We start from the raw sequence: 22,017 nt of genomic DNA, 5'->3' as shown, positions 1-22,017 counted from the left end.
TAAATAATATATAATAACTATATAAGCCATAACCTATAAATGGAGCTGATCAATTATTAAGATTGAAACTGAAACTGGGTGTGGGAAAAGCTGGAATGCTGGTCACGGACGTGCGAATCTCTATCTTTTATGTTTAGCAAGTTGGCTGTCACGCGCACTGCTCAAAAGTTAAAATTGATTAATGGGTATATTTCTTCGGAATTGAGTTGCTATCACTTTTATTTGTACATACATTTATATATATATGTTCACGGATATTACAACTTTGGAATACCGGGAGTCTAAATCTATACAATTAATTAATGCTATGTTCTAATAACACTACTCCAGCACTTGAGAGAGGGAAGATTGTTAAGTGTGAAAATCAAGTTGTAATTAAAATCACAACAATAATTGTCACTTATAAATTAACAAAAATACACTAGCAAGTGATCAAAATCGGCCGTGTTTTGAGTGATAACTAATTAAAATGCGGTGACTAATTGAGAACCTAGAAGTTTGATATTTTAAAACGTGCGGACCACTGTATTAATTCTAGAACTGTTTATCTCTTAAATAAAAAATTGATTAAAACTAGGAATAAGTCAACTCTTATATTGAAAGCTGCTATACGAATGAGTCCTTTGTCTATGATAGGCTAGTTATGTTGAGTTTCTTGTCCTTGATCATTGATTCTTGTGATGGTAAAATCTTTGAAGCATGTGAATGTTTAGGGTTGCTTGAAAAATAATCTCGTGACTTGCTACTAGATGAAACGTGAACTTTTGTCTGGTTAATTTACCTAAAAATTTAGAAAGTTAGAAAAAGAAAGATTTCTTTTTCTTCCTTTTTTTTTTTTTTTGGTTGTCTTTTTATCGACTTAATTTATTTTTCATCTTGTGATGAATTGTTAGAGCACTCTTTTTTTTTTTTAACCAAAACTTAGCTGACAAAAATATATATCCAAAATTATGTAATTTCAAGTGAGTTTATTTTTATTTTTATTTTTAAAACAAACACAAAATTACGTCATTTTGAGTGTGTTTTTATTAATTAGTCTTTTATGGGGCTTAATTGTTAATTGTCAGGCTCGGTTTGTTTTTTTTTTTCAGACTTCACGTACGGTAGTTAACAATCATGAATGAAAATTACTTTCGTTAACTTAATTGTCAGACAAGACTTCACGTACGTATGTTAGTTAACTTCCTTTTTTTTAAATGATTAAGACATTTATTTTGGATATGTTAATTGATATAGATAAATATAAATGGAATATTTGATGTGTTAATTGTATCAATATAAATAGAACATCTTTTTTTTTTTTAGGAAAAAAAAAAGTCAACTTTGATTTAAATTTAAATACAAGAGTTTGTTACCAACAGATTGTGAAAAGGAAATAATACCAACAATTACTCAAGATGCATCACGTGCTTACCACGACTTAATTGCATGAGTTCCCTTTTACAGACTGTTATTATTAATAGTATTATATTTTTGGTATTATGCATGCTGCGTGCAGATGGTTTGATAAGTAATATTATCTGTTAGTCAGGGGCGGAGACAGCATAGTGATTCACTGGGGGCTTATTCAACAGTAACATAAATTTTTTTAAAAAAGTAATAAAAATATAAATTTAAAAGATTTATAGTACTTCAGCATATGTTGAAAATACGAGTTTTCATACATTGATACATTGTATTATAACTTCATTATCAATGTTATTAAATAAAAAAATTTTCTATGTAAACAACCAAAATAAGTAGATGTTTAGGAATTTTTTATGGGCGTTGGATTAGTAGTGGAATTGGAAAAGTAAGATTAATAAAAAAAAATTATTAATGAGTTTGTGGGCCGTCTAAAAATTAAATTAATATTAATATTTATGGGTTTGATTTTAGTTTGCAAAGCCCATCTTTTTTTATTTGAATTTAAAAAATTATGAGTGTGAGAATTTAAGTATAACTATGTATTGTAGGCTTGACTATAAATTAGTGGGGGCTTTAGAAAAAATTATTGAGAATTTTAAGAAAACTAAATTAATTATTAAACAAAAAAAAATTTCCAGTCCTAAGGTGAATCCGCCCTTGCTGTTAGTTAATTAATTATCTAAGGTTTCTTTAATACTACACGTCGTTCTTTCATTAAAAAAAAAAAAAATTCTCATTATAAATCATTGGATATATATACACATTTAAAATTAGGGATTTGAACTTTTTTATCTAATAATTTATTTTGGGATAAAGCATCTAGAATGCTGAGTTTATACAGTTTCTTAAATAAGGATATAGTTTATCAATTAGAAACAAATAGATCCTTTACTCTTATGGAAAACGACTGGAATGCCCTTTTAAGTGTCAGGGCGTGTACGCTTACATTCTTAATGGTAAAATATATATATATATTATAAGGTTAACTGGTCATTTCAAAATGGTTAGGGACTTATTTCATATAAATGGACAGACAATGATATTCTTTGAGAATATACATAACATGAGGTATCCAGATGTTATTATCCCTCTTACCCAGTTGTCTTGAGATTTCTTTTAATTTTTCAACTTGTCTATCTGTCCCAAATCAACCATGCATTTTTTTTCAATGAAGAGATACGTTAGGGCAGAAGTCACACCGGTTTTTTTTTTTTTAAATACATATTAAATCAAGTCATTGAATTCAAATATGTGAAATTAAGTAATTAGGGATGTCATGTTTTATAATTTTTATAATACGCAATAATTAATTGAATCACAATAAAATCCCTGTAAACTAAAGCAAAGGATATGTTTTCATATAAACTAAAGAAAATGATATGTTTTGAGATTTAAAGGAATTCACTATTTGAAACTATTCTCTTCTAAAAGTTCAATAATTATTGCAGTCTTATCTTTTCAATAAATAATAATAAAATATTAATAGAAGAGAGAGAAACTCATTCGACAATATTGAAGAGTGAGAAATAAATCTTATTTGAATAATCTAAATTAACGTGTCTTTGGGAGTGTTTAATATTGATATGGCTCTTCAAATAAGAAGTAAAATCTTATTTGAAGACTCTTTTGGAGATGCTCTTATATCATTGTATGTTGTCAGGCACAATAAGAAATTTACAAAATTAAAATCAATAAAAAGAGTTCATATAGATCATATACAGCAGATGCAAAAAAAGAAACTATCTATTAGGTGGATTTTCTATTTAAAATTTCAGCATCTTTGGACTTGGCATTTTTCGAACTACTTTATTTGTTAGATAAACAAACAAGACAAGTTAAAAGCTACTTAAGTATCCACCAACCAAAACTATGGTTCGCATTTTTGCTTTTTCTCCATTTCTACGTCAAATATGATGATCAACATCGGCGAAAGATATTTTCGGTTCATATGGATTCCACTAAAACTAATGTCTGATTAGGGCAGATTCTCCTTTAATCTCTAATAGGAAAAAAAGTTTTTTTTTTTTTTTCATTTTCTCTAGCAAAGTTACATTCAACCCTAGCATAAATCTAAAGAATATAGCAAAGATGAATTCATCACACAAACTTTTTCTTCTCAAAAGTGAATTCCATATATAGCCTAAAACAAAGTATGTACCGACATTTTAAAACCTTAAAGCTTCAGTTGATAGTACAAGGAAACTAAAAAAGCTAATATACCCATCATGCTAAATAAATTCGTTATGTGTATGCAGTTTAGAAACCCATCATGGTTACATCATAATCTTGAATAATAGAATTCGGCAAAATAGAATTTAATTTTCGTATAACGTACAACTTGTATAAACCTAGACGCTTTCTCAGGAGAAATTATTAACAACCACTCTGCAGCGACCCATCAATCATCAGTTACTTTTTTATCTGAAAGTTTGAAACGCAAGTGCATCCATTGGTCAGCAACACAGTTTCATGCTTTCTCTCTTATGTGGGACCTTAAACGCAGGAAAACAAAACATTTATGAATTTTATGTCAGCTTCCTTCAAAGCTTCCTACTCCTGTTTTCTCCATGATTTAATTATCAATCTTAATTTCTTTCAATTAGCTCAGCGAAACTTCATATATTTATCTTCTTTGTTTGTCATATAACAACTTTCTTGAGCCGGAGTCCATACCTTTTAAACTACATAGTAAATAGCCTCCAGGAGATTTAACAAGTGGTTTCAAATAATTTTCTCTAGCTAGCAATCCGAGTTCAAATTAGAGAGATAAGAGGTTAAAAAAATTGATTTAACACTTTATCCACCCTCATATCTATTCAAAAACAAAAAAAAAAAATACATTAAGTAACATAAATTAGGTGAAACAATGTTGAGATGTGACTTTTCCAATCGAAAGAAATTTAGAACAGATAAAAGTCTAAAGTAAATTTTAACCAATTTTTATTTAAATCTTATTATCGGACCCTTACAAGTTTGTTGCTTCTATGTTATGGCTTCCATTAAATCAAAATTCTAATTTCCCACTGACTCTGTAAAAACCAACTTTATTTACCAGAATCTAGAAAATTAATAGAAGAATTGAAACTTCAGCAACCAATGGTGTTTTCCCTGTCAGGTTCATTGTTTCTATATCATAGCTTTCGTCATTAAAATTCTAATTTCGCCATTGACTGTGTATAGATCAAATTTCCATTTTAAAATTTTCAATATTGAGCAAAGAATCGAATCTTCTTTGTAACCAATGGTTAGTATATTAATTATGTCGCTTTTGAGGAATTGAAAGATGGGTTTGTTCATTGATTTTGCATCAAAAGGTTGTCCTTCTGTTAGCTTGTGACCATTTGCAACCAACGCCAACTCTTTCTTTCTTCCTGATATTTTTATATATCCAATTATCTTTTTTCAAAATGTTGACACGATTTTCATGGACGTTCATGCACGCTTGTGGGGTTTGTTCCATACGTTAATTTTGATGTCAATTTGCATGGAAAGAAGATGACTGGTTGGAGATGTGGCCAAAGCCAAGCCGGGGCCCGAAACAAGCCTAACTACATACGTGTATACGGATATATCATATATGGGATAATAACAGTGAGATCCCCAAAGGTTTTTAATTTACACAAATAACGACCTTGCTTATCATTTTATATCCAATATGTCCCTTACTTCTTGTAATGAAAATTTCTTTGAAAAAATAGAAAATGCTTCTGTCGTTTTAAGTTATATATATATAATCTTTCATTGAAGGAAAAAAAAATTATGATATATATTTTTCAACAGATTTCATTTAAAGTCATTTGACATTTATGTTTTGAATAATGAAATTATTGTATTCAATAACTTCAAAGTACATTTAATTTTATCATTTAATGAATGAATGGTACATCACTTGACACAAAAGCTCTTAAAATCACTTGTATAACATAAAATTACCAACAAAAAAATACAAATGCAGACACATTATAAGCGTAACTTCATCATTTTAAAAGGAATTACAACTTTTTTTTTTTGGAAAGTGAATTAGGACCTGTTTTATGTAAACAGACAAACTATGGCCTCATTTGTGACAATGTCGAAAACTAGGGATCCACATGCTATTATCCAATACATATTATGAGATATATGCGCGTTGTGGATAATGTGGGACCAGTGCCTGCTCGATCCCACGTATACCCTATCGCGGGAGATCTGGCCAAACGATGACCCAAAATAAGCCCAACCGTATGCATCTTGACATCTGGGGGCAATAACTTCTAAGTCCCTGATTTCTTTTGTTTTCACAACTAAGGAATAGTTTGTCAATTTGTGTCAAGTGGAAAATGTTCAGACACTGTAGTTATCTCGTCACATCAACGTACAAACTACAAACGGAGCTTTACGTCCTTTGCATAAATGTAAGAGTTTACGGACTCGTATGTTATTATCCCATAAATATATTATATATTAATATATATCATGGATACTGTGTGGCCTACATACACTTGAACAGTTGAACCCACATAAATTCTATCTGTTAAAAGAATCTGGGACACAAGTTTGGATGAGACTGAAAAATATTATCGGAAAGACCAAATTTGGATGAGATTGAAAAATATTATCAGAAAAATTATCTCCATACGGATCATGGATGACACTTGCCTCTGTGGAAGATAGAGCTTCGTGCGTCTAAGCTGATACGGCAATGGCGTAAAGAGATATCCTTCTTTCCATATTTACATTCTTATCCTTAAAATTAAAATACTGTAAATTGACGCATAATATTATACATGATGGCGAATGATAATCCTGCCAACTGGCAACTAATGAAATTTAAAGCTCCTCTTCCTTAACTTGTAGGAAATCGTTATTAGTTCATTTCTTTTTCATTTTTCCATTAAATAAAGCAAGATGATGCTTTATGGGTCAAACTTGGATTATTCATATTGAAAAAGCATCAGAATTTGTGTTTAAAAGTACTTTATTTAATATGGATAAGATCATAATTCTCTTTTTATCTTAAATCTTTTTATTAATAAGTACATAAGTGTGATTAGCAGTTAGTAAAAGAAAAATAAATGGATATGTGTTAAAAAAATCTTTAGAAAACTAATTAATAAACTTATATCAGGAGTACTCAGATCAGGAGAGAATTCTATCCATATAAGAAGATGATTTTAATTCTCAACTATACGAGCATGACGTTCATCATTGAAGAGACAATTTATAGCCATCTCGATCGTACATAATATTTTCTCCTAGAATAGTTATACATGCTATTAATGATTTTGGTGACGAAAATATTTGTAATACAACGTCAACACTCCAAAGCAATTATGTCATTACTCAAAACGAAACATCAAGAATCAATCCGTTATCCTTACGTTAATCGTTCGAAGGGGTTTATAATCTCATGTTGTACGTAATCAATTAACTGATGGGCAGCTACGGATATAGTTTTGGATTTGCTTTGCTTTGTCATAAAGGGAGCAATCAATTTCGATCTCTTTTTCGCTGCTTCCTAACTCTTATAGAGATCAGTTCAAATTCAACGTTGATTTCACATTGTGCTGATTTTTTTTTTTTGAATACTGATTAATCATCAGATGACTGCATTACACAGATATTTACAACTGCTATTATAGCATATATATTACACTGATATTTACAATCATAAATATATAATTGGGACTTATATTATTACATTGAATTTTGTGAAGTACATGCCCAGATAAATAAGCCCTTACAGAAGAGGGATGTCTATACTCCACTCGTATTTCACAAAGGAGAGGAAATTTTTGAAATATTAAGCAAATAAGCACGTTAGCCCCCACAAATGCTTTTGCGGGGGCAGCAGCCCACCACTCCGACCAAGGCTGAAGTGGCACATTGTGCTGATTAAAATAAAAGACAACGACTACTAAACAAAAGCGTATAAATTCTTCATCGAATCTTAATTTTTTAAAAGTCTAACAAAATTCGAATCAAAGATATAAAATTACTCCTTATAATAATATATCTGAGTAAGCAACCCTTAATTTAATGCTTCACGCTTCTCATTTCTCTTTATAATATTCGATTATGATTGATTCTCTATAAACCAATATTTATTCTTGAAAGATCAACGGTTCATTTACAAAAAGGTTTTCCAAGAACTAGAATTATTATTTTTTTAGATAAATTAAGAGTTCACAATCCTTCGCTACAATTATTCTTTTTGAAAAAATAAAGAATGAGCAAGTACAAAATTTCATATAAATATTCTAATATCTACAGATTGCATCTTATAAAAATGACAGAAATAATGGTTTTACTCAATAAATTGGATGATTGTTAAGTAAACACACTCAATCAATATTGAAAAGGCGTAGGTCCTGTTTATTATTGAGGTACTGTGAAAAAAATTATAAATATGAAATAAAAGTTAATAGTACGTAGTTAATATAATTTTTAAATAATAATTTTGATAAAATTAATAAAAATATAATATTTTTTTATCATACAAGTGTAAAATTGAATCAACTAAGCTTTTAAGTTATATGTACTAATGTTTACTAAATACTTAGTATTGTAGCTTTACAGCTGTCTAACTTCAATCATCGAACAAGATCGTATTAAGATTTAGTGTCCCTAATGTTGAAATAATTAATCGACATTTCAATATTTATCAGCCCACTCTTTTAAGAGCGTCACCAAAAGTTTATTTAAATAAGATTATACTACTTATTTGAAAAGCCACACAAGTATTTAAAACTCTAAAAGACACTCTAATTATGATTTTTCAAATAAAAAATACTTATCTCTCTTCAATTTTGTGGAGTGCTTACTCCTTCTTTAATTTATATTTTATTACTTTTATTGGACAGAGAGAGAAGTGCTTTAATTACTATTTATTTTTCCTTAAAAAATTAGTATTTGATTAAAATAACATTAACTTTTTTCTATTTGAAGAGACTTTTAGAGGATAACATATTTTTTCACTATTTTATTTGTGATATAAATAAGTAAATAAATATTTGAAGAGTAAAATTAGTAGAGTCTTTTTGTTAGGGATGAATGAGGGTGGAGAGGCCTAACTTATTCCCCACCTAATTAAAAATTTCACTTCCATTCCCCATCTCATCCTCCAATAAATTTAGTGGGGTGAACATCGGGAATCCTCATTTACTTATTTTATAGAAAGTATGAATAAATAATTTTAATAAATAAAAAATTAGAGACTTAAATAAAATTATTAGTATATTATAAAGTATTTAAATTATTTTAAAAAATCTTTAAAAGCTAAAATAAGTTATTCAAAATTTATCCTATTTGGTGTAGGGTTTCATGGAGTTTGAAACTTGTGAGGATTTTACTATTCCTTACTTTTAGTGATGCTAACTGCTAACATTTAAAAAAAAAAAAAAAAAAAACCCCAACACTATTGGGTCACGAATGTTTAGGGGCCGACATGATAAAAATTAAAATCACAAGTCCAAGATCGAATCAATACCAATCTATTGCATTAAGGAAGGCCCAACCTACTTCCAACATTAAAGATTGTTCCTTAACATAAATTTCGAATTGGAGTCGAAACTCACGACGACTTATTGGATGAGGAGTCCTTCCGAAAACATTCCTATAGACTCTCCACTGTCCTTTTATTCGAAGAATTAAAATCTTATTTCTGAATGATTCTCCAACTACAGATTAAACCCTGGAGATGCATTTCATTTAATCCTGAAAATAAAATAGTTTAGCATACACGTTATAACCCGGAAATCAAACAAAAATTTTGATTAGAAAAAGTATTACAATTGTAATAATAAGTTATCATTCTCTCAATAAAATTAAAAAACTGAAGACGTAACTATGATTAATAATAGAACAACAAAATGGCACTTAAAAATTAATCTGGGACAAAAAATCTGGCTTAAAAACAACTCATAAGCGCAAGTTTCATGGAAGACATTGGAGCAGCAGACAGTCCGAGCATTCCATTAAAATTCCCCTCTAAACACACTGAACAAGAACTTCAATAGTCGCTGCAAGCGACGATATATGAACATGAACATACAAAAGAATGAGGCCAGCACTCCTGGGAATCTTCTCATAATTGCAGCCAGCAGGAAATTTCTCTTCTTTCACCGTCACAAAAGCATCGTAATCATCATCAGCATCGACCTCAGGATACAAATCTTGATCATCATCATCCATAAGCTCACGAAGATGACCATCTTCTGAACTAAGATCAACGATCTTGCTTAATTCTGTCTGCTAGTAAATCAGGCTCGATCGGGTGGAAATTGGTAGTGAGAAAAAACGAGTAGAATTAATGAGGCGGAAAATAATTTGTGTGTAACTGTAAATCCTGAAGTAAAATCTAACATCACTTTCTTCCTACGAAATCATCTCGACGTTATCAAGTAAAATCTTTTTTTTTTTTTTTTAACATTTTAAGGTTATTTTTAGTTGCAAATTGAAGACGGTTGGAAATTATCTTGATGTTAAACCTGAAGATTTCTCATGTCATCCAATCCATTACAGCATTTCCTTCAAAATAAATTATCGAATCACATAACATGTACTGAACAATAGTTCAAAATAAAATCATGGGCCCAAAGTCCAAATCCAATGCCAAGTTCTTGCACTCAAAGAGCCCCATAACGTGTACTGAACAATAGTTATTGAATCACATATCTTTGTCTCTAATGAAAATCGGAACGAAAGGTAAAAATGGAAGACACGTCTATATAGAAACAAAACAAATGATATAATTTGTAACGAAAGGGGAAAAGGGGAGACGCGTCTTATAAAAACAAAACAATTGATATAATTTCTAGATAATTTTTTTTAAAATGATTTTGTCTATTTTAATACATAGATCCTTGCTTAAAAAAAAAAAAAAACTACTGTGACATATTCTAAGAATAGGCGATTTCTACCTAGTAAGAGAATATTTACTCTCACAATGTGTTCGAACCAATAAAAGTAAGAGTAATTATATAGTCACAAACTCTTGTATAAACTTATTTTATACAAACTAATGTGGCGTTAATTCATTGGTTGAATTAAATATCTCTTGCCCTACATAATTTATTTTTATTATTTTATATTTTTATTCAATCAATAAATTAATATTACATCAGTTTGTACAAGATAAATTTGTAAAAGAATTTGTGGATATATCATTATTCTAAAAGTAATTACAAGGGTTTATGGTTCGTATGGTGACATTATTTGTTGGGTGTATTTTATTTTTCAAAAACGAAAAACACAAAAACATATTTGGTAAGGTTATTTTCTAACGGTTACTAAAAAATTTATAAATCAAAACAATTTTTTCTTGACTTTTGTGAACAAAAGTCAAGAACTTGAAATTGGCGTTCTCTACTTTTGTTCTCAAAACTGAAGGACAAAACAAGAAAGACAAGGAAAAAAGTAGGAGCCTGGCACACCACTTTTACTTATTCAATTATTATTTTATTTCATTAATAAGTCTTTACTCATTAATAAGTTTTTATTAACTTTGTCCCTTCTTTATTCAATTTTACATCTGCGATTCTACACCTTATCCCTTCACTATAACTCTCTTCTTCTTCAACTGTAAAGACTCAAGACTTCCTTATCTCTTCAACCAGCGGCGAAGCTAACATCATTTTTTTGGGTGGGTTATATCTTTTTTTTAAAATAAAATTTTCTTCTCAAAACTTTATTTTATACAAACGAAATTAAACACATTACATAAGTAAAAATCTAACCATAAAATTATAAAAAATACAATATAAAAAAATATTATCAAACATTGGATTTGTTTTTATTTTTTATAATTATTAATAAGGTAAATTTATAAATTATAATAATTATTTTTAAAAAAAAAAAAAAAACTAACCCGGGATACAGCTTGGGTTAGCCCACCTTGAGCTTTGCCTTTGTCTTCAACTATAACCAAGACCCATGTACTTTGTTTTTTTTTGGAATTTTATGATTTTGTTTATTGTTCATTAAATTTTTGTATGATTTTCTATTATATCAAATATAGGATGAAGATTCCTCTTTTTTTTCATTTATTTTAATTTTTGGACTTAATAAATTATGAGAGGGTTTTCTGAAAATTGTTATTACTGTATGAAATTTGATTTCATTTTGATTAAAGTTATAGTGATAAAAGATAAAATGTATAAATAAATTGAACAAAATTATTTTATAAAAAAATTCTGTAGAAATCTATATGTTCAAACAAACAACCAAACGTATTTTTACTGTTTTTATTTTCATATGATGTCTTGAAAACAAACTACTAAACAAATTTTCATTTTAAGAAACATCACCTCAAAAACATCATTCTCCTTCTCTAAAATAAGATCCAAAAACATTAGTTTAAACACGTTACTAAACGCACTCTTAATTTTCTTCTTTAATTTTTAAATAATAGTAGAAATTTCATATAATATAAGTTATAATTTGAGTAATTTAAAAAAAAGAAATATAAGTTGTAATCTAAGTAATTAAAAAAATTATATATATATATATATATATTGTAATCTGAGTAATTAGAAAAAAGAAAAAAGAAAAAAAGAGAGAACGGGCGACTTCCGATTGCCTCAGTTGCTCTCGAGAGTTGAGAGTGGCTGCTTCGAGAGAGCGACTGCTGGCAGTCGTCGTCAATTAACTCATTATTCAACGAAGACGAAAGCTGCAGTTTGAAAATTGATAAAAGAGAAAAGATTTGACAACCAGATTGCCATGAATGTCATCAAACAAGAATATTATTTACTGATTGTGTGACTCCATTTGTAACGGCACCGAGTCACTTTGAATAAATTAATTAATTAAATGTGTATGACTAACTACACTTTACTATACTTTGAATTCGTGTCTAATTAAATAAATTATTTAAAAATTATTTGATCAGGCTATTAAATAATTCAACTTTGACAATTATTATAATTAAGGAGAAGATGATAAAATGTATAACAATTATTAATTAATTTGATGGTGATATTCCTATCCCTCAAGTTGTGTAAACCCATCCTACTTTAAAAAAATTACTCATGAGAAATTCATTATGTTTTTAACAATTTCAAATTAAGGATAAATTTGAAAACTGAGGTACATATTTGTGGCATGATATCTCATAAAATTTATTAGTTAGGAAATGTATGCTATTTTTCTCATAAATTTTTTTTTGGCTCTGAGAAGTATCTAATTGATTAATTGTTTAAACTTTGTTTTCTAATTTTAATTTTAAAAAATTAATGTCAAATTTTTATATATAAATTTTTTAAAACAAGGTGGATTTACACAAATTGACATTGTGAGGTGAAAATATCCTTATCCTAATTGGGACCTAACTACGGGACCAATCTACGTTACTGACTCCGTAAGTAACAGCCTGTGAGTTGAAAAAATGATATATGGGTGCGTGACACGTGGACGGCGGATGGTTACAGACTCTGTAAGCAACAGACCTAGTCAAGTCCTTATTTCTATTACCATCACATCGTAAGGGTTGGCATTTAATTGACATGAGAGAGCAACATTCAAACTTTGCGCGCGTTCTACTCAACACAAATGAAGACATATCACTTCAAGTCAAGTCTCCAACCTGCTTAAACATAATATATGGACAAACGAGATTGTAATTAATGTCGTGTGACATTAAGCTAACCGAAAAACTTTTGTAATCAATTACATGAATATTTGCTCATCCTAAATAATATAATATGGTGTGATTTTATTGGTTGTTATAAATGGAAACAGATCTGAGCACCAGATCAAAGGTCAGCAATTATTCTATGTGAGTTTTAATTAACTACTGACCGTTGATCCGGTACTCAATACAAATTCAATTGAGTATTGCATCCTAATATGTTATAAATTATCTTGTACTAAATGATACTTACTATTCATTTTACTTCATATGGTAATTTACATAAGTGTGAAGTTACTGGAACGGAAAAAAAAATTAATGGGAAAGCGGGTACAGGTGTGTTAATGGGACTTTGCTGTTTATTGGTTAAACTTTTGAAAGAAATAATCCTTATTAGATCAAAACAATACTCAAAAACAAATATGGTGGAAATTCTTCAACTCGTGGGTTAAACCTTGATCAAAAGTTGTTCGTAAGAATCGTCTTTCCGAGATTTATTTCCTAGATATATAAACCAAGGATTCGTTTATTACGGAATACAATGACCATTGTTTACACATTTCAGCCCCAAAATGATTATCCAATACATGTCACCATTGTGTCAAGGCCACCAGACAATCTATCTAATGAAAACACATTATTAGGCCCGCGCAATGATAATCAATGCACGGCTTAATTGATTGACCACAGGCAATTCACAAAGTCCCAAGCTCCTTTGCCGTGGCCCTTAGCACATTTTTCTGAATCTTCCCAGTGGCAGACTTTGGCAATGGTCCGAATACTATTGACTTGGGAACCCAATACGAAGGGATCTTTGACCTGCAATACTTCATTAGATCTTCAGCCAACTTCCGCTCGTCGGAAACATGATCTCCCCCTGACCTTAATGCCACAAATGCACAAGGCGACTCCCCCCATCGCTTATCCGGCCTCGCCACCACAGATGCTTCAAGAACTGACGGATGCGTGTACAGCACGTTTTCTACTTCCACGCTACTAATGTTTTCTCCTCCGGAAATTATAATATCCTTTGATCTGTCCTTAATTTCTATGTAATTATCCGGATGCTTCACGGCAAGATCCCCGGTGTGAAACCATCCATTTGCAAAAGCTTCCTCATTGGCTTTAGGATTCTTTAGGTAACCCTTCATCACCATGTTACCACGCATTACTACCTCTCCAATGGTTTTCCCATCAGCAGGAATCGGCTGGTTTGTTTTCGTGTCAAGGACATCTAAGCCTTCCAAACACATGCACTTTACGCCTTGTCGTGCATTGAGACGTGCCTGAGCTTCGAAAGGGAGTGAGTCCCAGTTGGGGTTCCACGCACAAACGGTTGCGGGACCGTTGATTTCTGAGAGACCATAGACGTGGGTGACACGGAAGCCCTTCTGGGACATTGCTAAGAGAATTGGAGGCGGTGGCGGAGAACCACCGGTATTTACATTTACAACATGAGGCAGGGGAAGGATTGTGTCCTCTGGTGGAGCATTGACTATGGAGTTGAGCACTATTGGTGCTGCACAGAAGTTGGTCACGCCGTGCTCGGCTATGGCTTTGTAGATGGACTTGGCCGACGCCTGTAGAAAAACAAAAATATAAATGAAGCAAGACTAGTACCGCGTTAAGAGTACTGACCTGGTAGATCCGAATAATCCAATCAGAAGTTGACCAACGAACGAGAAAAAAAAAAAGAAGAATCTTTCTCCTTCCATTAAAAGTCTAGATAAACGAACTTACCTGACGAAGGATTACGCTTGTTCCGCAAAGAGCTGCAAGTGACCAAGTGAAACACCATCCATTTCCATGAAAAATTGGCAAAGTCCACAGGTATATGGCACCTTCTTTCATTCCCCAAGTAAGAACCACATTCAAAGACATGAGATATGCCGCCCGGTGGCTCACCAACACCCCTTTGGGATTCGCCGTCGTACCTGAAGTGTACCCCAAGGCAATGCTTTGCCACTCATCCCGCGGCGGCTTCCAAGGAAACTCAGGATCACCTGTCTCCAATAACTTCTCATATTCAGTAACCCCTTTTGACAAAGCATATTCCAGGGGCGCCCGATCGCAGGTTTCATCTCCAATCACAATCAAAACCGGAGGCTTAAACAGGCCTTCGCTTTTTCCCTCCATGATCTTCAAAGCCTCCTCTGCTAAAGCAAAGTACTGTTGGTCCACAAAGACCAAAGCAGCCTCAGCATGACCCAGAATGATGGCGACATTGAGTGGGTTTAACCGAAAATTAATACAATTCAACACAGCTCCAGTCATTGGAACTCCAAAGTGGACTTCATACATGGCTGGAACATTTGGTGAGAGCACTGACACCGCGGTTCCAGGGCCGATTGAGAGCTGGGAAAGAGCCGAGGCCAATCTACGGCAACGTTGGTATGTCTGCTGCCATGTGTAGTGCTTTGATTCGTAGACTACCGATTTTCTAGTGGGATGCACAGTAGCTGCTCTCTCTAGAAACCACAGTGGAGTGAGTGCTGTGAAATTTGCCGGATTTTTCGGAAGATCGTCTATGTCATTTTGCGGCTCCATGAGAATTCTAAGAGAAGGATCCAAAGCAATGATGATAGTTTAATTAAGAACTGGTGACATAATTTCGTAACCTATATTACGTATTTACGTGAGCTCCATATGTTCCACCGCCAGTGCTGGAAGGAAATGATATATTTAATTCCAAATTCTATATATGTACGTATGATGTCAATTATGCCATGTGTACGTTTCAAGGAAAACAAAAGGTGCTGCAGTTTCCAGCTCAGTCAATATTGGCCTGCTAGATTAGTCTAATAACAACTTTTTTCAAAAAAGAAATTATTGGATGATAGACAGCTACTACGACTCTACATTAATTCTGCCCAAGGATAAATAAAAACTGAGCCAATATAAAGTCGTGTTCAATTTTTAATTACCGAAAAATATGCCCAAAAAATTTACCTTGGGAGATGAGTTTGATGGAGTGAATAATATTGTTTGAAAAAATTTATTAAATGATAAAATGGTCTTTGTTATTCACGGTTCGATTATGTAATATGTTGTAAACGCCGCCAAACCCCCGCTGACGGGCTGAGCTCTCTACAAATGTACCTTTTTTTTCAATATTTTAACTTAATTAATTATTACAAGTTTTGATTAGGTCAAATATGAGTAGTCTTCTAAGAGATGGAAATGAGACTACAGAATCGGCTAATGAAAAGATGAAAAATGCCATTGTACATAGTGATGATGTCTGATTTGATGATGGATAATTGACTATATATTCTGGTACCAAAGTTGAGAAAAGGGTAGTGGGTAAAAAGAGGAAAACTTGTATGTGACTTGTTATATCGACAATATATGTTGATATAGTTTCTACTTAGGTTAACCATCAGACTATATGTCGTCGGTTATCATCTATATATAGTGAAATCCTAATTTTTGAAATAAGTAGTTATCTTAGTAAAAACTAGCCTTTGAAAGTTTATTAAAATTGGTTTTGCTCCTCAAAAAAAAAAAAAAATGGTTTTGAAATCATGCTTATAAAAACACCTCAAAATTGCTTACTCACGCTTAAAATGCCTTTTTCAAAATTGCTGACTCACGTCTAAAATGTCTTTCAACAACACATTAATGGCAAAGACGGGTAACAAAGACCATGTTCAAAAAGAAGCTTTCAGAGAATTAGTAAAAACTTTTATTGAGTTCTTAATATTTTTGTTAGAAATGAAAACATTGTTTTTAACATCTCTTTTCTTCAAAAACTCTTTTTCCTTGAATAATAACAAGGACCGACCTTGTGCTAGTGTTTTGAATATGGATTGTATTCTCATTAGCTAGGTGAAACTTCTTAACTTGAAAGATAAATAAATAAAAGCAAATAATATCACTTACTTGCTGATCGCTTTCCAAATATTATATGAACTTCTTAAGTATGAAAGGAAACATGGAAAGAGAATTTTATTTCTTTGCTTGTGTAAATAATGACTCTTGCTTCAAAGCCTTTCTCTCGTCTCAGTAATTTAAGAGGTCTGTATATACAATTGAAAACTTGATATAATAAACGATTTGAAGTACAAAGGGATAATGTTTTAGAGATTACATTTATAGTTGGTAGTTTGCCTGAGGGTCAACTAAAAGGTAAACAGTAAAAAGACTTGACTTTCTATGCTGACTCAATAATGGCTAAGTGTCAATAAAAAATGACAAAACTAAAAAAAATCCTTCACAATTTTTCTCTTATTGGGTAATGAGTAAATGAATGACATCTGTAAAAATAAAGTTGGCCACTTGATTTTCTTTGCTACTCTCTCTAAAATAGCTCTCTCTCTTCATCATCTAATTGGTCCTACCATTCAGCTTCTTATTAGGCCAATTCTTGTTGTTCTTTCTAAGCTTTATTTCTGCCTCAAATTCTTCAGCAAAATTCTTAACTAGTTGAATTCTTTAGCATAATGCTTAACTAGTTTTGTATACTTAGTTTTGATAATGGAAGGTACTTTTAAGAGGGTGTTAAGGTACTTTTAGGAGGGTGTTTTTAGAATAAAATTTTTGGACTGCATCTTCAGTTATTAACTTGTAAATTTTAAGCTTGAAATGTGCTCAATAAAATTGTCTACCAATTACTTTGCTGGTCTGTTGTTTAAGTTGTTCTCCTATACTAAACTGTTTACATGACCAAAGAAATTTAGTTATAAAAAGTGGAGGTCTAAATTTATGGAATCTTAATATTATTTTATATTCAGCTGGTTTAACTCCTGATTCATCCCATTCAGATGGTTTGCTTCTGTAGATAATTCTACAAAAGGATTATTGGTTGTGGCAAAAATGTTTAGGACAATTGTAGCTATTTTTCTGCCAAAATGATTTATTTGATCTAGATCTGAAAATATTAGACAACTTAACAGACCATAATCTAAAAGTAGGGTAGGTGTCAAAACTATCTTTTCTTCTTTGTACTCTATTTTTATAGGGTCATATCTAGATAAATCTATACATGCTGAAGGTATATTATAAACAAGATGGCATTTACAAGCAAATCTTTTTAAAGGAATATATTTAAAAAATGGGTCCTCTTTTGGGCAATTTATACTTTTAGTTTTGTATTGGACATCCTAATACTCAATCCTTTAATATTTATCAGAAGCTAGATCATTTAAAAAAATTATATTATATATTTATTTCTCTAATGTTGTTTTTGCTGCATTCTGTCTAATTTTTAAAATTATATGTGCTAGAAGTGTATATTCTCTTTTTAGAAAAAGAGAATTTTTTTTTCAAGCTCATCCCATTCTTTTCTTGTTAATGGTTTTTGTGTACTCTAGCTACCATGATGCTTAATGTCTAGTGTATGACGTTTATTTTGTAAGGCAGTGATTTGACTATATAATTCTACAATAGTATTTTCTAATGCAATTATTTTTTTGTGTACATGCTTTGACTTTCTATCTAAATGATATCTAGTACCATTAAGTTTTTTGTACATGTTGTTACTTCACAATGGTTAGAAAACTGTACGGTTGATGATGATGATACACTATCTAAGTGATTGATTAAATGGCTAACATAACAACTTCGTGCTATTTCTTTTCTAACAAATTCTATTGTTTCATAAAATGCATAAAAACTTTTAAAATATGGATTTAAATAATTTATTGCTAAGTCAACTATCTCTTTTTGTTGTTTATATATGCATAGTTTTCTATCTCTAACTAATATGCAAAATGCAAAATTTTTATTGTCTACACGTTCACTAATTTATCTAAAATAACGCATGAGTGCATTAATACTTTTATTTTATCTTGTGAATTATGTCAACTTCACAAACTGTCCAAAGTGCATTATTGATTGTCTAATAATTTAAATTTATTTTTAAAACTCAAATTTGTTCATGAAGGGAATTGTCGAAGTGTTATTGGTCCAAAATTCATTTAATGCCCCATTCCTACAAAATAATCATTGAATATTTAGTGCCTGTTTGGTATGGCTTATTTAAGAGCCATAAGTGCTTATTTAATCGTATAAGCACTTTTTTAAAATTTTTATGGTGTTTGGTTATTTTTTTAGTAGAGTTTTTTTATCTTAAATAAGCTAATTTACCTCTACTAGTAAAAGCTCAAAATTTGAGCTTTTGGGATTAGAGGTTATAGAGCTTTTCTAAAAATAGATAATATAAAAAATATCACATAGTTTAATGGTTCAAAAGTGCTTTTTTTATTGACAACCAAACACCCAATGACTTTTTGTGCAAAAACTCTATTGGTATAAGCTCTACTGCTATAAGCTCTACTGTTATAAGTTCTATTTAATAAGCTGTACCAAACGGAGCTTGAAAAAATATCAGTTAAAGTACAATCATTTCGTATTGTATGTTCACACTTTGCTTTATATTCTCTACCTGTTATTATTTATAAAAAGTACATCCAATGATTACTAATAAAAGAATTTTTCTTTTTAAAATTCTTCTTTATGCTTTTTTATAAAATTCTATAATATTATTATAATTTATTCTTATCGTAAAAGTATCATCTTGTATATATAAATGGAATGTATTTAAAGAATTTATTATTCCAAAAATTTCTAATTTTGTACTAGACTTTCTACTTTATGTTTGCGTAAATTTACTGCTTGGTTACACAACTATTTGTTCTTTTTCTTTAGAACTACCATTATTAGGCTTCTGTATTAATACTCTTGCTCATTATAAGCTACTTATGTCTGTTTGTATAATTTTATCATCATTATCTATAGGTAACACTAGAGGTTTAAGGTTTCTAACAATTCCTTTAAGTTTTTGTATTAAATTTATATATTTGTTATTAAAGTATTTTTGTCCATTTTTACTTAACTTATTAATTATATTAAGGTCTTATTAATGTACTAAAGTTTAGTATAAATTTTCTAATTTTCTAATATAATTTAATAGGCCTAAAAATTTTTGTAATTCTTTAGTATCTTATATTTTGTTTGAAAAATCTAATATTTTACCAACTATGTGTGGTTGTAATTTTATTGTTCCCTTATATGTTGCTAGTCCTAAAAATCTATTTCTTGTTTTAGTAATTCTATTTTCTTTTTAGAGATTAAAATATTATTATTTTAAAAATAATCTAAGATTTTATATAACTAAGTTATATGCATAAATCTATTATGAGTAAATATAAGACTATCATCTATGTGCACTATACGAAATTTTGAAAATGGTTTTTAATATTTTATGCACTCTAGTTTGGAAAACATGTGGTGTTTTTTCAAATCCAAATGACATAACTAATCATTCGAAACGTCCTTTTGAACTACTAAAAGTTGTCCATGAAATAGATTTTTCATGGAGTTGTATTTGTCAAAAACTGCTTTTACAATCAAATTTATAAAAAATATCTAGTCTTTTGTATACAATTTACTAATTCATCTTTAAGGTATTTTATAACTATTGTCTAGAGTATTATCATTTAATCTTCTACTTTTTCCTTTTGTTTTTGTTCACTATGATTATTTACAGTAAATGCTGGATTTTTATATCTATGAGTACTACTCTTATTACCTTTAATTCTAATAATTTAAATTCATATTTATCCTCTAAACTATATGCTGAGTCTTGTGCTTTTATTATTATGTTTAGATTAATTATTTCTAATTTGTATACTTCATTATTATTATTATTATTAATCGGGTTATTACCTCTTTCTCTACTTGACTATTCATCAAATCTTGTACACCAACATAATTAATTAGTAGCATAACCATGTATGAGAATTAAAACATTTGTGCTGATTTTGCACTTTTTAGCTCATGACCTAGTGCTTTTTGTGACACCAAAATATCAAATATAAAAGATAGAAAATGAAGGTTTTGTTTAGTACTGTGGTTTTATTATGAAAAAAGTTGTAATTATGAAATAAAAATTAATCGCCTATCATAAATATGACTTTTAAATAATAATTTTTGACAGAAAAAATTATAGGTTTTTTTTTTTTCATGATACAAGTAATTGATCAAATCAACTTATATTTTAAGCCGCACTAGTTAGTCTTTATTAAACATTTTAGTGTTGTGGTTAAGTTATAGTTATCCAACGTAATTAATATCAAACAGCTTGAAATAGATTATTAAACTACTCATTAATAAGACAGTCGGCTTAATAATAAGTCAATTGGCAGGGAAGCATAAAGTAATTCGATGGTTATGAATCTCTTGGTGGGGTGATTTTTTTTCTTCAAATTTTTTATTAATAGATATGATTTATTATTAATTTTGAATATTCAAACTGGGCTATAATAAATAGATTATTTTATTATAAATACAAGCATATTTTTTATGTAACGTTTAACAAATTTGATTGGTACAACATTATTGATTATTAGATAAAGGAAGTGAAATTAATAATATTCTCTTTTTTTTTTTCTATTAAGGGATCATATATAGCTATAATAATGATCGGAACACGATTCGGCTGGCTCTACATCCGAACGAATCATGCATGGCTGAGCTTTAGACCCCCAATCATGTGAGATATCTCTGAGTTTACGAGTCTGCTAATGGTGAATTTACGAGTCTTCATCAATTTTGAGTATATGAAACTTTACATTTTATTCATATATAGATGTAGCATTTATTTATTTATCCTTTCTTTTGAGTTTAAATCTTAATTAACATATATTTTCATGAAAACTTTTAAGCTTTTTGGTATGCAACCACATTAATGTTCATTTGATCTTTGAAAGTCACTTAAATATTTTCCATAGGATGATTTATTGAAATTTGTTTAAGCCTTTCAATATCTACTTTTTTAGTTTCAATCAAATAACTGACCGATTCTATTCAGTTGTCAATCTTGAATTTGGAATAATTATAGGATATTTCAAGCAGTTGATAAAATCAATGCATCCATATGAAATTAAATAACAAAATATGAGGAGGAAAATAATTTTTAAATATTTGGGGAAGGGCCTTCTTGTAGCAAATTAATGTAGAGAAAATATATGGATAGTCTGAATTGTACCATCATTAATAAG

The 22,017-nt window shown here is 30.1% G+C and overlaps 1 protein-coding gene across 1 annotated transcript; it reads right to left on the bottom strand.

Moving 5' to 3' along the window:
- Positions 1-13,523: 13,523 nt before the first annotated feature.
- On the bottom strand, positions 13,524-15,664 carry LOC18031755 (acetate/butyrate--CoA ligase AAE7, peroxisomal). The gene is made up of 2 exons (XM_006419363.2): positions 14,756-15,664; positions 13,524-14,595 (listed from the first exon to the last, which is right to left on the bottom strand). Exons 1-2 carry the CDS (start codon positions 15,560-15,562, stop codon positions 13,711-13,713), a joined length of 1,692 nt encoding a protein of 563 aa, XP_006419426.1. The 5' UTR covers positions 15,563-15,664; the 3' UTR covers positions 13,524-13,710.
- Between the last annotated feature and the right edge of the window lie 6,353 nt (positions 15,665-22,017).

The sequence above is a fragment of the Citrus clementina genome, unplaced genomic scaffold (assembly GCF_000493195.1).
Source record: "Citrus clementina cultivar Clemenules unplaced genomic scaffold, Citrus_clementina_v1.0 scaffold_9, whole genome shotgun sequence".
NCBI classification, from domain to species: Eukaryota; Viridiplantae; Streptophyta; class Magnoliopsida; order Sapindales; family Rutaceae; genus Citrus; species Citrus x clementina.
The sequence above is the reverse complement of the archived record's forward strand: the minus strand, read 5'-3'. Positions and strand labels throughout refer to the sequence as shown.